Genomic DNA, 15,157 nt, shown 5'->3' on the forward strand with positions numbered 1-15,157 from the left:
CATGTTATTCAAGGGTATACTGCATAATACATGCCAATGAATATTATCTTCTCCAAAACCACAGTAGTTGAAAGGTCTACAATAATTTGCGAAACAAAAAATCCTTTCTTCCCATTACCGTAACCATCAAAATCATGCTGTTTTCTGTAGAACTGCAAAGTCTACTTTTTCCTACTTTAAAGTAAAAGCAATGGCAAGAACATACTCAGAAACTACGTCAACTCCCATCTTTGTCATGTAATATGTTCTTTTATATTGCCTAAACTCGGTTTCAAATAGGTCATCATCTTCCATCTCTTCTTCTAAATTATCTGGAAAAAAGATAAACAGACAGTGGCTGACAATTAAGAACATTCCATTTTTCCATTTAATGCTTTGATAAATACACGTCAAAGTAGATGTTTATAAACTATCATAGAAATCTGTTTCATCCAATATTACTGAATTAGTCCTAATAATGGAATATAATAACTATTCTGTCAAAAAAAGCACATATATTAAAATACAGTTTGTACTCACCCTTAGAAGTTACCACTTCTTCTCCATTTTTGTCTAAAGCAGCCCAACATATGGAATTTTCCTGGCCCTATTAAAAATTATAAATCAATATAAAAGCAAGATATACTTCAAGATGAGACATTTAACAGAAAGATTTACAAAATATTAAAGATAACTGAATGATCTTTAAGTGACATACTGTAAAAGTTTATTTTAAAAATAATCCTCAAATGCTGTGTAAATGTTTTTGGTTTTATATCACTTGTTTCCTGAAGCTAAAATCTTTATTATTACAACTTAACATTTAGGCCCCTCAATGATAAGTAACAATGCTCACCAATACAAAAGAAAAATATTTTTCTAAGAAAAAAAATTTCAAAAACATTTCATTTACTTAGAGAAAAGTACACAATCAATATCAAATCCTATCAACTTCAACATTTTTATATGTCAAATTCCACGCTACTGTTAACAAGAAACAATCTGTTTATAACTGAATCCAATAATTACAACTATTACCTATTTTTTATATCTCTGATTCCCATCGTTCCTATAACTCTACCCTCCACTTCTATTTTCTTCCACGCAACTCATCTGCTTTTCTAAAGTTCTTCCATTTCATCACATTGTTCATATCCTGCCCATCTATTTTTCCACTCTTGTGATTTCATCCTTTCTCTTCTCTATTTTCTGATTGCCTACCAACTGCCAGTGACTTTCACTAGTTCTTCCAATCTAGGGTCTCTGCCAATTTTCTTGTCTGGGCTGTTTCTCCAGTTTCTTTGTTTTACCTGTGTCTCTAAAGTTAACTACATACCCCCAGACGACTTGTGAAGTTTAAGGAATGAGCTGAGGTGGGTGGAGCCAGGGATTACTGATATTTAAGTTTGGAGTAAACGTCCCCCAAAAGTTGCAGAGCCTGTTTTATTAAGATAAAAAACAGAGTAGAATGCAAACTGCTGCTAAGTTCCATAGAGGAAAAGCTAAGCAGTTAGAAAGACTACTAAGATCAGGATAGCTGCCCTTTCTGGAGCAAGAGCTATTAGGCTTGAACTTAAATAGAAGCAGTACAGCCAAGAGACTGCAGGAAGCGCAACAATTTCACCAGAACCCAGTAACTATGGACTGGCTGAGGAGAGTTTCAGAAGAGGTTTATTTTCCAAGCTAACACACATAAGACATTCTTTACGGCTTACAAAAGGTGTTTTACAGGGTACTAGCATATTCTAAGTGGCTCTATTATTCATTTATCAAGCACCTAACATTTACCATATATTATGACACTGTATTTTACATATGATTTTATATATAAATTATTTCTAGAGAAAAATAAGTGATCTTATAACATTAAATGCTATTATAAATATCCACATTTTTAAAGAGATAACTAATTTTCTGGGTTCTTAGAAATGTCTCTACACTTATTAATAGAATGGAAGAGCAAAGAAAATGCAATGCTTTTCAATGGCAAAAATAAACTGCTTTTCAAAGATCAGATTTAAATGATGGTATCTAATACAGAAAAAGAAACCAAACAATTTTTAAAATGAACATAAAGGACAAGAGGAAATGAAACCAAAATGAGGAACCCCAAATTCACAAGAAAGAAAATGAGAAACAAGGAATATCAGTTTTACCTTTACAGGTAAAAAAATGAAAGGACACCTAAAAAAATGGACACCTTTGATTTTTTCTTTTCCTTGAAGTTCTTGGCTTCTTCTGCTGCAACACCTGCTGCTTCATTGAGGTACTTGTTACCAACTTTGCTTTCAAACCACTTGAGGTCCACAAAAACTTCACTGAAGTGTTCTCGATCAAACTACACAGAAATAGTTAAATTTATTTTAAAATAACTTAAGTATGTCTAGAAGAAAATAAAACAAACTTTTAACAATGACTGCTTCTAGGGCATAGGAAATCAGAAGATATTACTTTTGATGCATATAGGGACTTTATTTACTACTCTGAAAACTAAAAATAAAAAGTGAGTAGAAACAAAAATAATTTAGATGAAATTATTCATACAAAATAACCAACTGGAGTAGAACTATAGAAATTTTTTCTTCTGGTATTATGTAACTGGTTACTGACCATTTATAGCTACCCTGGGACAGAAAAACAAAAACTTATAGTTACTTACATCTGATAGTTTCACAAGGTATTTCTCAAATCGAGGTAAGTTGAGATGCCCACTTTCATTAATATAACCTAAACGGAACAAAAAATGAATTTGCACTAAATGTTGACATTAAAAAAAAAAAAATTTTATAAATTCTTTTTTTTTTACAAAACGTTGAGTTTCGCTTAATCAAGAAAAACCACTCAGTGCTGGACCATATAAGTGACCCTAGTTTCTACAGACTTGATGTTACTGTAATACACAATATGTAAGAATTGAAGCAAAATAGAAAAAGTTTCAGGTTTGCATAATAAGAATCCTCCCAAATTTCCAAACTCTGGGGTGACAGTTAATTAAATTAAGTCAAGTTCTAGAATTGAGGTCATTTATTTGATATGGTAACTTAAGAAGAAAAAGACAAATATCCTGCTACTCGATTGATTGATTGATTGATTCACTGTATGGTCTGCAAGATCTTAGTTCCCTGGCCAGAGACTGAACCCGTGCCTTTGACAGTGTATGTGTGGCGTCCTAACCCCTGGACTGCCAGGGAACTCGGCTGTCTGCTTCATTCAGCGTCAGCACCACCTGTCAGTTTCCCACCGTAAACCTAAAAGTCTCTCCCTGATAGTAAATACTCTGATGTTTATCCATGCAGAAAACTGAATTTCTACAGTTAAACATGAAAAGAGCTAAGTGAAACCAACAACCTCTGCAGGCTTTTGTAAGCCATTAAAGGTAGAGATTAGTTAGGTATCTATGAATAAATGAGATTGCTTAACTTGTGTCATCTTCTCTGTTTGTGAACCATTGAAAATTGCAACTTTAGAACTTGGTGCCTTAGACTAAAAGAAACTCTAAATTCTTTTCCTACTTTAGCTGTGCATACAATAATCTAATAAACTGAGTGACATTTCCAGGGTTAGTTGAGTTTTAAATTAAAGTAGCCTCAAATGGATATTAAACTTTTCTTACCCCCAAGTTCTGGCAGGATGGTAATATATGTTCCATAAAGAAGAGGCAGTGCATCATGATTAATATGTAAATGAGGTAGATGAGGGATAAAATCATTGCCAACAAGAAATCCCATCAAAATCCAATCATCTATTATCCTTTCAATATCATATTTAAATGTGATCTTGTCCTATAGCAATATGAAGAAAAGAGTCAAATCCTTTGGAAATTTCTGCATATTCACCTCTGATCTACTTATGTTAATACTTACTTTTAATGCTGAAAACTCATAGTCAATATACTCTCTCATTAAAGACAAGTGTAGGAGGTGAAATGTGGTTTCTTCTGGTGCGCATACCCTGTAATTAGTCAGATGATCAACACAGAGTTAATTATATTTTTAAGGTTCAAGTTTAAAAGTGTGGCTTAAAATAAAATTTATCACTACAGTATAATTAATTCTTGTCATTAAGGCATGTAATTTATATGTAAGCTGCAGGGTAATGGTAAGATAAAAACATAATAACAATTATAATAGATATAAAGTTCAAAATAATTGGTTTACAGCACGCTTTCTGTGGAAGGACTCACAGAATTAAGAAAGTCTAAATAATAAATAACAAATGTAAGAAATCAATGGGATTTGTTCTGGCCCACTTAAGGATGGCTACCAGCAAAAAGCATATAGATTAGTGAGTATATATACTTTTATATCTACTGCAGTATAGGTTAAGGCTTCAGTGGTGCACACTATTACTTTCTCCTCTTACCTTTCCCTGGCTTGGTCCAGGGGTCTATATTCCTCACTGTTGGCTTATATTCCAAGATTAATTACAAGTAAGAATGTAAGTTTTTTAGAGCATATTAAAAGCATTTATCCACCATGAACAAGTGGCATTTTCACAGGAATGCAAAAATGGTTCAACATAAGATAAATCAATGTAATACACCATATTAATAAACAAAGGAAAAAAACCCACATACTCATTCAACAGAAAAAGCCTATGTCAAAATTCAACACCCTTTCATGATAAAAATACTCAGCAATGCAGAAATAGAAAGGAATTTCCTTAGAATGATTAAGGGAATTTATGAAAAATCCACCACTAAGAGCATAATCAATGCTGAGAGACTGAAATTAACTTGACATGGATCAAAGACTTAAATGTAAGAGTTAAAACTTATAAAACCCTTAGACTAAAATGGGAAAAAGCTTTATGACATTGGATTCGGCAATGATTTCTTAGATACCACACTAAGAACTGTACATGACTCAATGGACATGAATTTGAGCCAACTCTGGGAGACAGTGAAGCACAGGGAAGGCTGGCGTGCTGCAGTCCATGGGGTCGCAAAGAGTTGAACATGACTGAATGACGGAACAACACTAAAATGTATACATAACAAAAGAAAAATATAGACCGGAACTCATCAAATTTAAAAATTTTGTACATCAAATGACACTATCAACAGGGTCAAAAGGCAGCCCACAGAATGGGAGAAAATATTTACAGACCATATGCCTGTTAAGGGATTACTATTCCTAATTTAATTTCTGGTCTACCTTCCAATTTATAGGCAGTATGATTTACCTTTGAGTCTTTTTGCCACCAAATCGAACTTCTTCTCTTAAAAGAGAGAAATGTGCCTCATGACTTGTTAATCCAAGCATAATCTGTTGAAAAATGATTAAGAAATGTTTTTATTCTCTCATTTTTATAGCATCAGGTTCACAAAAGCAATCAACAACATTTCTATATAAAGAAGAACATGCTTATTTAAGGAAAATAATTAGCAAGTTAAATATATAAACTTCAAAATATGATCCATTTATAGGTGATGAATGGGGTAAATTGTGTGTACTTTCCTAAGAAAACAATGTTCACCTTAGACTCACATAACCTTTACAACCACACCACTGCATCCCTATAATAATAATCTCTCTTGGTTTTTATTTCTTTCTACTTGCCATGGGGGAATGGGAAGGAATTAGAGGCAATAGCATTTCCAATCAGAAAAATACAGGACTCTTCTGGAGGTCAGGATACCTTTAGAAGGTGAAACCTTGGAAAAAAAAAAACTGGGAAAGGATCTTTTCAGTTAATATTCTCACATAGTATTCTAATCCCCAAAGTAAGTCAAATAGTTTAGTGAGACATATCAACCAACTGCAATGCAGAGTTTAATTTAATCCTGATTCACACAAAATAAAACATTTATGAGAATGCTAAATGGTTTTCTATATATTAAAGAGTGATTTATTAACATTGTTTTATATGGGATAATGACACTGGAGCTATTTTATTATTTTTAATATTCTCGATCATGAAATATTTATAGATTAAATAACATAATGTCATATACTTCAAGAATCCAGAGGAGGAGGAGGAAGGATACAGATGGTTAGGAAAAGGAGCTGAAAGTAATCGATGGAGGAAGGAGGACACAAAGATGTTCATTATGCTCACTCTTCTATTTTTGTTCCTTCTTGCAAACTTCTGTAATAAAAAGTTAAAAAATGTCTAGCAGGGACTTCCCTTGGTGGTCCAGTGGTTAAGAATCCACCTGCCAATGGAGGGGACACGAGCTCAATCCCTAGTCCAGGAAGTTCTGATGCTGCTGTGGAGCAACTGAGCCCTTGAGCCACAACTACTAAGCCCATGCTCTACAGCCCATGCTCTGCAACAAGAGAAGCCACTGCAATAAGAACCCTGCACAATGCAATGAAAAGTAGCCCCCACTCACTGCAGTTAGAGAAAGCCCGAGTGCAGCAATGAAGACTCTGCAGCAACAACAGCAAAAACGTCTAGCAAACTTGGGTTGCGGAGTTATCAGGTGGTATTAAAAACCCTGTATTAAGCATGAGAACAAAAAGGGTCCTCTACCCAGAACTCAACAGAGAATTCATGGCACTAGGGTCAGTCAGGTGTGAATACTAACTATACGCACCTGTTGATCATAAACAATGGCAAAAGAACACCTTTTCCAAATGTTTTGAACTTTGGTAACAGCAGAAGTAGCAATTATCATCATGTCTCTAATATTCCTTTCCACAACCAGAAATCTGCTAATATTAAGACTAAGTTTCCTAAACAGATAATTATCATAATGGCATAAAACTACAGTAACAATAAGCATTTTACCTACCAAGTCAGCATCTAAACCATAAAGACAGTGCCTGGTGTTTGGATCATGATCTGGCTTTGCCTTCTCGGATCTGATAAACTCCATGATTTTATGCTCTCCTTCTCCAGGAGTCTAGATATAATGTTAAAAAAAAAATGCAGTAATATGCTACATTTCTCAAGATTCAGTTGAAAAACTGTTTAAATAAGAAAAGATAATAACCTCATGGCCTGAGAAGTAGATGGTAACTCCTTGCCACGATTTGTCTGTAGAAATTTTCATATTTACAAAGTACTTCAGATGTTCATGTAACCTGGCCATGAATTCAGTCCCTTTAAATAAAACGATTTTAGAAATTTAATCTGAATGAGATATAAAAACAGAGTTATCAGTGATAGCATGAAACTGGATATGGGTGGGGAGGCTGAAAGCTCTCTTGCTTATCTTGAAAAGCAAATCATGTTGCATCTTTCCCGAGGAAATATCACAACTATTTCCAATTTCACTAGTCAGCCCTATGTGAGGTTAATGTCAGATATAGAAAGTCGAAGAATTTTACTACTGCCTTGGGACTATACTTCAAATATTTCACACAAGGGCAGAGTTTCAACTATCTAACAAACTTCAATCTTCTATCTCCTCTGCTGGATTCTAAAAGTTTTTGTTTTCTTTTTGTAAGATTGCCAATAACAACAACAACTGTTATTATTACTACTTTTAACTAAAAAAAATTACTATTAATCTGGAAACAGAGTATACAATGATTATGTTTTAGGAAAAGCCTAGATGATCAACAGTCAAAGGCAACACAGTCTTAAACCATATAATGATAAACTGCTTATTAAATTGAGCAGTGTCATTAGGGCACGTAATGAAGAGAAAACTACCACAGTAAGAAATTAATGAGAAGATACAATTTTAAGACTTTTCTTCAATGTGAAGGGTTATAATGATGTTAGACTCTAGGAAGTGCAGACTATGCTATTGCATTTAAAATTAAACTTGTAATACTGATAATTAATCCTTAAAGTCACAGAAGTCTTAACCACCTCTGAGGAGCAAAACAGTAAGCATTCTAGATAAGGAAAATGGGTTTCTTATCCTGAATAAAACAAGCTGGCTAGATGAACTTGGGTGAGCTACAACCTCACTGAGTCAGTTCTCATACAAATAAATGCCAAGACTAGGACTGATCTTGTAAGTTCGTTCTAGGTCAGGAATTCTGTGCATGTGGGAGAATCCTGTCCATAGTTGCTCTATCAGCATCTGTAAAATTCCTACAGTGGGTCTTCATAAGGGCATTTATAACCAAGGTGACCAGACCATCCTATGAAGTGACATAACTGGGAAAATACAACAAATGGAATTCTAAGGACAAAAAAAAAGGTTACAAAAGAAAACTAAATTTACATTTTAAATTTCCTAGAATTTTTCTCTCAGTGAATTTACCTGGTGTAATGCAGTTGGAATCAAATCTGGCCTCTGCAGGAAGAGTTTCTCCTTTTTCTATTGCCTTTTTAATTTTGTCTTCAGCCTCCTTTGCTGACCTTAAATGTTAAGGGGAAAAAAAGAATCCTCAACTTTCTGGGAAAAAAAGAGATCTCTACATACAGTAAACTGTCATTTAGAAGCTTTTGTAACTAAATACTAATTCATCAATTTTAAGTTCAAAACATGTAAGTTTTGAAATGACTATAACCAATAAAAATGAGCCTCAGATTTGCTTGTTTTATTTATTTAAAGAAATAAGTTTTTCAGCTATGGACTATAGAAGCAGAACATTATAATGATATAAAACTGACATAGAATGTTATAAATACTTATTATAAAATAATTCTTTTCTTATCACAAACATACATATTGGTTCTAGAAATAATTTCAAAAGTATAGCATAAACATTCATTATGCACACTACATTTAATAACACCAAACAAGAAGTACGTTACTAAAATGATCTCTAAGAATATTACATAAAAATAATTATAAAATTACAATGTACACCTTTGGATTCCCTCATGAAAATATCTAAAATGAAAGCCTAATAACATTAATGACATCAGTAGCCAAAATGATTTCATTTTTGAGGCAACAGAATTTACTAGGAAGAAGATGATTATTTTAGAGTCTGACAGAAACAGGTTTGAATATCAGCATCCCAATTCCAGTATGGTTTCTCTGGTAACTCACGTGTGGCACACAAATATGCCACAAGGCACGTAATTTAGTAACTCCTGCTTTATGTACATTTTCTACAGCCCTGTTACTAGTTCTAACTACTGTGCTCTGTTGAATTCTATTTCTGTGATAAACTCTTCTTTGTTTGAAAGAAGAGTTCACCTCTCTCTCACCAACCTCTTCAATATAACAAAAACTTTGAAGATAACAACTCATTTGTAATCTCTCCAATAGAAGCCATTCTTTCCTCATTTCTCCTCTTTCTTCTTTGAAGAAATGATTATTCAATGTTACTATGTGATAAGTTCTTGGGCTACAACAAAAAAGAAATGATTCCTCTTCTTAGAGTTTACACGCTAGACAGAGTGTAAGAAAACAGTGAAGAGATAGTCGCTCAGTCGTGTCCGACTCTTTGCGACCCCATGGACTAGAACCTGCCAGGCTCCTCTGTCCATGGAATTCTCCAGGCACTAGAGTAGCCATTCCCTTCTCCAGGGGATCTTCCAGACCTAGAGATCAAATCCAGGTCCCTGCATTGCAGGCAGATTCTTTACCATCTGAGCCACCAGGGAAGCCCTAGAGTATAAGAAATAGATAGAAATTAAATACACTGTTTAATGTAGCTGTAATACAGAGAATGTCTGGGACAGGAATAAGGTAAAACTACTAGTCTAGGTAGAAGATTATGAAGGCCAGACTGACGCAGTAGCAGTAAAGATGAAAAGAAGTAAATAGATATGACTTAGATGTGAGGAATGAGGAAGAGGGAGAGGTTCAAATTTCTCTTGGACTTTGGAGTTGAGCAGCTATTTGCATGCTGCTTCCACAGAAATAAGGACATAGAAGGAAGGCAAGTTTGAGGCAAAGATGAGTTCAATTCTGAATATGTTAAGCCTGAAATGTAACTGTGGTATCCAGAGTCATTTAGCAGGCATTTGGATATACAGAAGTTCTGAGAAGAGATATCCACCAAAAGATAACTTGGGAGTCAGTCCAGTTTCAGTAATTAAAGCCACTGGATAAAATCTCTCAGGACACAGGACAGAACCTTAAGAAACATCAGTTTTTAAGAAAAAAAAAAGGAGGGGAAGAGAAGATAAGGAGATTAAGAAGGTAGAGTCGGGGACCTCCCTGGTGGTCCAGGGGCTAAGACTCTGTGCTCTCAATGCAGGTGGCCAGGGTTCAGTCCCTGGTCAGGGAACTAAATTCCACATGCCACAACTAAGGCCCAGCACAACCAAATAAATAAACTTTTGTTTTTCTTTTGAAAGGTAGTGTTGGAGGGAATTCCCTGGTGGTCCAGTGGTTAGGACTCAGTGCTTCCATTCCTGGGGCCCAGGCTTGACTCCTGGTCAAAGACAGTAGTTACCTGAAGGTTATAGGAAAGAAGTTCAAGAGAGAAATAATGGTCAACACTGCTAAATACAGGAGATAAATGAAGCAATATAAAAACAGAATTATTCTTTAGATTTAGTCTCTTTAAGAAATTTATTTGTAATTTTGTAAGGAAATTTCAGTGGCATGAGGGGGATGAAAGGAGCAGATTTAAAAATGAGTAAGAGATGTGTAGAGATTATGATCAGAGAATACGAATGAAGGCAACAGTCACTATGGAGAATGAGATAGGGCTAGCTGGGGGACTTTGGGGAAACATGGAGCGCGGGATGCCACCACAGTACTGAGCAAACGCTTGTGGTGGTTATGGTGAATTGGCCCTCAACATCCACTCCTTTCTTCTAGTTCATCTTCTGAGGTGGGAAAGCTATAAAAAATTAAACTCTCAGGCTTCCTTCAGCTAGGTTTCTGGATGTGACTTAGATTTTGTCAGATGTTTCCATAAAACATTTGGAAGGGAGAAGTTTGGTAAGTGTACATGACAGTTGTGGCACTGGGGTTGTAGGCAGGGGTGTGTTTTACCAACAGCAAAAGAGATTTCAATATTTAGCAACTTTATAAGTGCTGAGAAGCAAGGTGCAGGGCATCTGGTTTTTTTTTTCCAGTATAGATATGGCAGGTGTTTTGGGGCCTTGGAGCTAACAGATAAATTTATGGCTTCTTTATTGTTGAATTATAACTAAATTGACCCCTTCATGGATCACAGCCTTGTCATGGTGAAGGGACTTACATAACTTGATGAAGCTATGAACCATGCTGTGTAGGCCACACAAGACGGACGGGTCACAGTGAAGAGTTCTGACAAAATGTGGTACACTGGAGGAGGAAACAGCAACCCAGTCCAGTATTCTTGCCTAGAGAACCTCATGAATAGCATAGAAAGGCAAAGATATGACACTCGAACAGGAGTCTCCCAGGTTGGAAGGTGTTCAATATGCTACTGGGGATGGGTGAAGGGCAATTACAAATAGCTCCAGAAAGAATGAAGCAGCTGGGCCAAAGTGGAAATGACACTCAATTGTGGGTGTGTCTGGTGGTGAAAGTAAAGCCAGTGCTATAAAGAACAATACCACATTGGAACCTGGAATGTTAGGTCCATGAATGAAGGTAAATTGGATATGAGCAAGGAGATGGCAAGATTGAATAGCAACACCTTAGGAATCAGTGAACTAAAATGGACAGGATTGGGCAAATTTAATTTAGATGGTCATTATATCTACTACTGGGGGACAGAAATCTTTTGACTTTCACAATGATTTTATAAGTACCCAATTCTCTGTATTATATCCCTTTCTGCTTAGACCAAACTTCTATTACCTGTAACTGAACAGTGACTGACACAGTGGGCTTATATAATCCCTTTTCAACACTAGATTTTCTAGCCCAGCAGCTCCCCAAAATTAGTTTAACAATTATCAGGAGAATCTGGTAAAAAAAAAAAAAACAGTTTCCAGGGCACAGTTTTTGGATATTCAGATTAAAGTCTTGGGTGGTACTTGAGAATCTAAATTTGAGTAAGAGATGGCCCCTGTCTTCAAGGAGTTCATTGTTCCAGTATCTTCAGTGTCTTTTCTCTTTTGATATTTAAATCTCTATAGTTTACCATCCTCTTCCCATTCTCAGGGCTAAACTCCTCCGAAGTCCTCTCCCAACCTTCCTTGATCTTTTCCACGTTTGATTCAACAGAGCCCTTTCTCTCCTTTACCTACGACTGTGATAAAAGGAAAGGACCCATTATGCTATGGACCTATCAAACTCACTAGACTCAGGGTTTCTTTCCTTCACCTCCAACAACCCTCTTAACTTTACTTTTACTACTCAAAACAAGGACACAGCATGTTTTCACTGTTATTTAGAAATATCCCACAGGTACAGGATTTTTACTTTAGCATTGTTTTTCTGTGTACAACCCTTTTCCAACCTTTTACTTCTCTTACTCCCCAAGTTATCCAAAGGGTTGATAATACTTAAGTGTCCTAACTCAGCTCTCTTCTACTCCCTAATCACCTCCCAGTTTCATTTGCCTTTCTATTCAGAGGACCCATATTCAAGCAGAGTCAGAATCAAGCCCGGGGTCAAATTAAATGTCAGTGACATCCTCATTAGCACAATCTCTCATTCACTACACAGTTCCATAGCTCAGGATGAAATACTATAGGAACTTTACTATGACTATTCCAAATTACTAAGTTTTGAGAAGTCTGAAAAATTTGTGACAGAGAACAGAGTAACTTTATCTAATCCAACATATACCCTGAGAAATAACATGTCATTTGAATAATTAATTTGTTTACTTGGATAAAATGTGCCATGGTAAGTGTGAGATACTTCCATTTCTGCAGGGGATTTAAGCAGAAAAGAAGCATGAGAAGGAGACGCACTGTGTTAAACCAAGCCAGTTATCTTTAAAATATTATATTTTATTAATCTAAATGGCATTCTAAAACAAATTATAAATGTTTTACCTAAAACGCCTCCCACGCTGTTGGTTCATCTTTGCTCGAGGAGCCACACCATCAACAGCCATGAAGAATACTTTCCTGGGCTTAATAATGCGGAACAACACCTCCAAGTAGTGAAAAATATCAGTGAAGATTTTATCATCTGAAATTCTGAAGTGAACATCATCATCATTAGGATGGGAACACTGATGTATAATTCCATTCATATCCAGGTATAAGTTATCAAATTCAGGAATCTAAAAAACAAAAAAATGACCAAGACCATTATTATAATCACATATACATAAGCATCTGATAAAAAGCAGGATATAGGGGATTATTCTGATTATATAAAAACTCAGTAAACACAGTTGAATAAATAAACAAACAGGAGGAATAAGGAAGACAGAGACATATTATGTGGTTACACTATGCACCAAAAGCTTGATCACACTTACTGCCAGGAAATTATTTACTTATTTAAAATATGATAACCTGAGAATACATCAAATAAAGTACTTGATTGATCTGGTACTCAAAATATTAGTCTCCTTTCTTCCGTTTGAGATTAATTTCTAAAAGCCTCAATTTTCTCTATAAATGGGTAACATGATACATATTTATATCAAATGGCTATATGCACATGGTCATTAAAAGGTTTTACAAGCGATTTAAAGCCTCATTGAATATTTGGTTTCACTGAAGTGTGCGTGTGTGTGTGCGTGCGTGCTCAGTTGCTTCACTTGTGTCCAACTCTTTGCAACCCCAAGGACTGTGGCCTGCCAGGATTCTCTGTCCATGGAATTTTCCAGGGAAGAATCCTGGAATGGGTCGCTATGCCTTCCTCCAGGGGATGTTCCCAACCCAGGGATTGAACCTGCATCTCTTATGTCTCCTGCACTGGCAGGCAGGTTCTTTATCACTAGCACCACCTAGAAAGCTTTCACTGAAAATAGAATCACTAATTTAGTTATATTAATTTATAAAGCTTAGATTATGCCAAGAAATTTAGGAAATTTTGAAAACTGATTTTTCATTCATGGATTAAATAATTTCTAAATTTTGGCTAAGAGGCATCTCCTATTACAGAAAGGCCTTCATGGTTCTGATTCTGATCTACTTTTCCTCCATTTAAATATTTATGAGCAAGGCTTCCCTCATGGCTCAGACTCGGGTAAATAATATGCCTATAATGCAGGAGACCCAGCTTCCTTCCCTGGGTTGGGAAGATCCCCAGGAGAAGGGAATGGCAACCACTCCAGTATTCTTGCCTGGAGAATTCCATGGACAGAGGAGCCTGGCAAGCTATAGTCTGTGGGGTCACAAAAAGTTGGACACGACTGAGCAACTAACACTTCACTTCAAGGCGAACTAACACTTCACTTCAAGGTGAATGCTCTGAAACAAATATACAACACAAAAAACTGAAACAGGCACAACTTAATATCTAGTACAATAAAGGAACGTGAGAGGAGCCTGCCTTATATGCTAATGAAAGAAAGCGTATTTTGAATTTTCAAATATAAAAACATAATGGGCTTTCTTAAACTTAATGAAAACTATCTCTGAAACAATTATTCAAATTTTACCACAGGCATAGGTAACAAAGGGGCTTCCCTGGTAGCTCTGCTGGTAAAGAATCCACCTGGCAATGTGGGAGACCTGGGTTCGATCCCTGGGTTGGGAAGATGCCCTGGAGAAGGGAAAGTACTCCAGTATTCTGGCCTGGAGAATTCCATGGACTGGGGTCTCAGAAAGTCAGACACTACTGAGTGACTTTCACTTTCACTTCACTTAGGTAATAATATATTTTCTTATTATTGAGAAAACAGTATGCCTTTGAGTTTTAGGGGTAAAGTTTTGGTCTTTGAATCAATGAACACCACAAAAACATATTTATAAAACACCCCTTTACATAAGATTGTACTATTACACAAAAAATAATTTAAATGCTCTTACTGAGTAACAGGTTCAAATGAAATGACAATTGTGATCATGAGGTTCTAAATGTACATTTAAGACTTACTGTTTGGGGCTTCCCTCGTGGCTCAGTGGTAAAGAATCCCCTTAACAGTGCAGGGCACACAGGTTCATTCGATCCCTGGCCTGGGAAGATCCCACATGCCTCAGGACAACTAAGCCTGTGCTCCACAGTTACTGAGTCCACATGATGCAACCACTGAAGCCCCTGTGCCTAGATCTCATGCTGAGCAATAAGAAAAACCACTGAGGTGAGAAACCCAAGAACTTCAACTAGAGAGTAGTCCCCCCTCACTGCAACTGGAGAAGGCCTACCCACAGCAACAAAGACCCAACACAGCCATAAGTAAATAAATCTTAAAAAAAAAAAAAAAAAATTACTGTTTCAAGAAATCTAAAAACCTCAATCAAAATCTCAATGTGATTATTTTTTTGGAGGGGGTGGAGGTACTTTATAAAATGATTACAA

At 35.9% G+C, this 15,157-nt stretch overlaps 1 protein-coding gene across 2 annotated transcripts in view; it reads right to left on the bottom strand.

Annotated features, from left to right (window-relative positions):
* Positions 1–15,157, bottom strand: part of XRN1 (5'-3' exoribonuclease 1) — a 109,941-nt gene that overhangs the window by 85,333 nt on the left and 9,451 nt on the right. For both annotated transcript variants that reach the window (XM_043875093.1, XM_043875091.1), the window contains exons 2-12: positions 12,733–12,965; positions 8,147–8,244; positions 6,920–7,029; positions 6,719–6,829; positions 5,164–5,246; positions 3,843–3,930; positions 3,593–3,761; positions 2,639–2,706; positions 2,180–2,317; positions 520–586; positions 206–311 (exon numbers count right to left, since the gene is read on the bottom strand). In XM_043875093.1, coding sequence (XP_043731028.1) covers positions 206–311; positions 520–586; positions 2,180–2,317; positions 2,639–2,706; positions 3,593–3,761; positions 3,843–3,930; positions 5,164–5,246; positions 6,719–6,829; positions 6,920–7,029; positions 8,147–8,244; positions 12,733–12,965 — 1,271 coding nt within the window. The remainder of the gene's footprint in view (positions 1–205; positions 312–519; positions 587–2,179; positions 2,318–2,638; positions 2,707–3,592; positions 3,762–3,842; positions 3,931–5,163; positions 5,247–6,718; positions 6,830–6,919; positions 7,030–8,146; positions 8,245–12,732; positions 12,966–15,157) is intronic.

Source organism: Cervus elaphus, chromosome 19 (assembly GCF_910594005.1).
Source record: "Cervus elaphus chromosome 19, mCerEla1.1, whole genome shotgun sequence".
Classification (NCBI taxonomy): domain Eukaryota; kingdom Metazoa; phylum Chordata; class Mammalia; order Artiodactyla; family Cervidae; genus Cervus; species Cervus elaphus.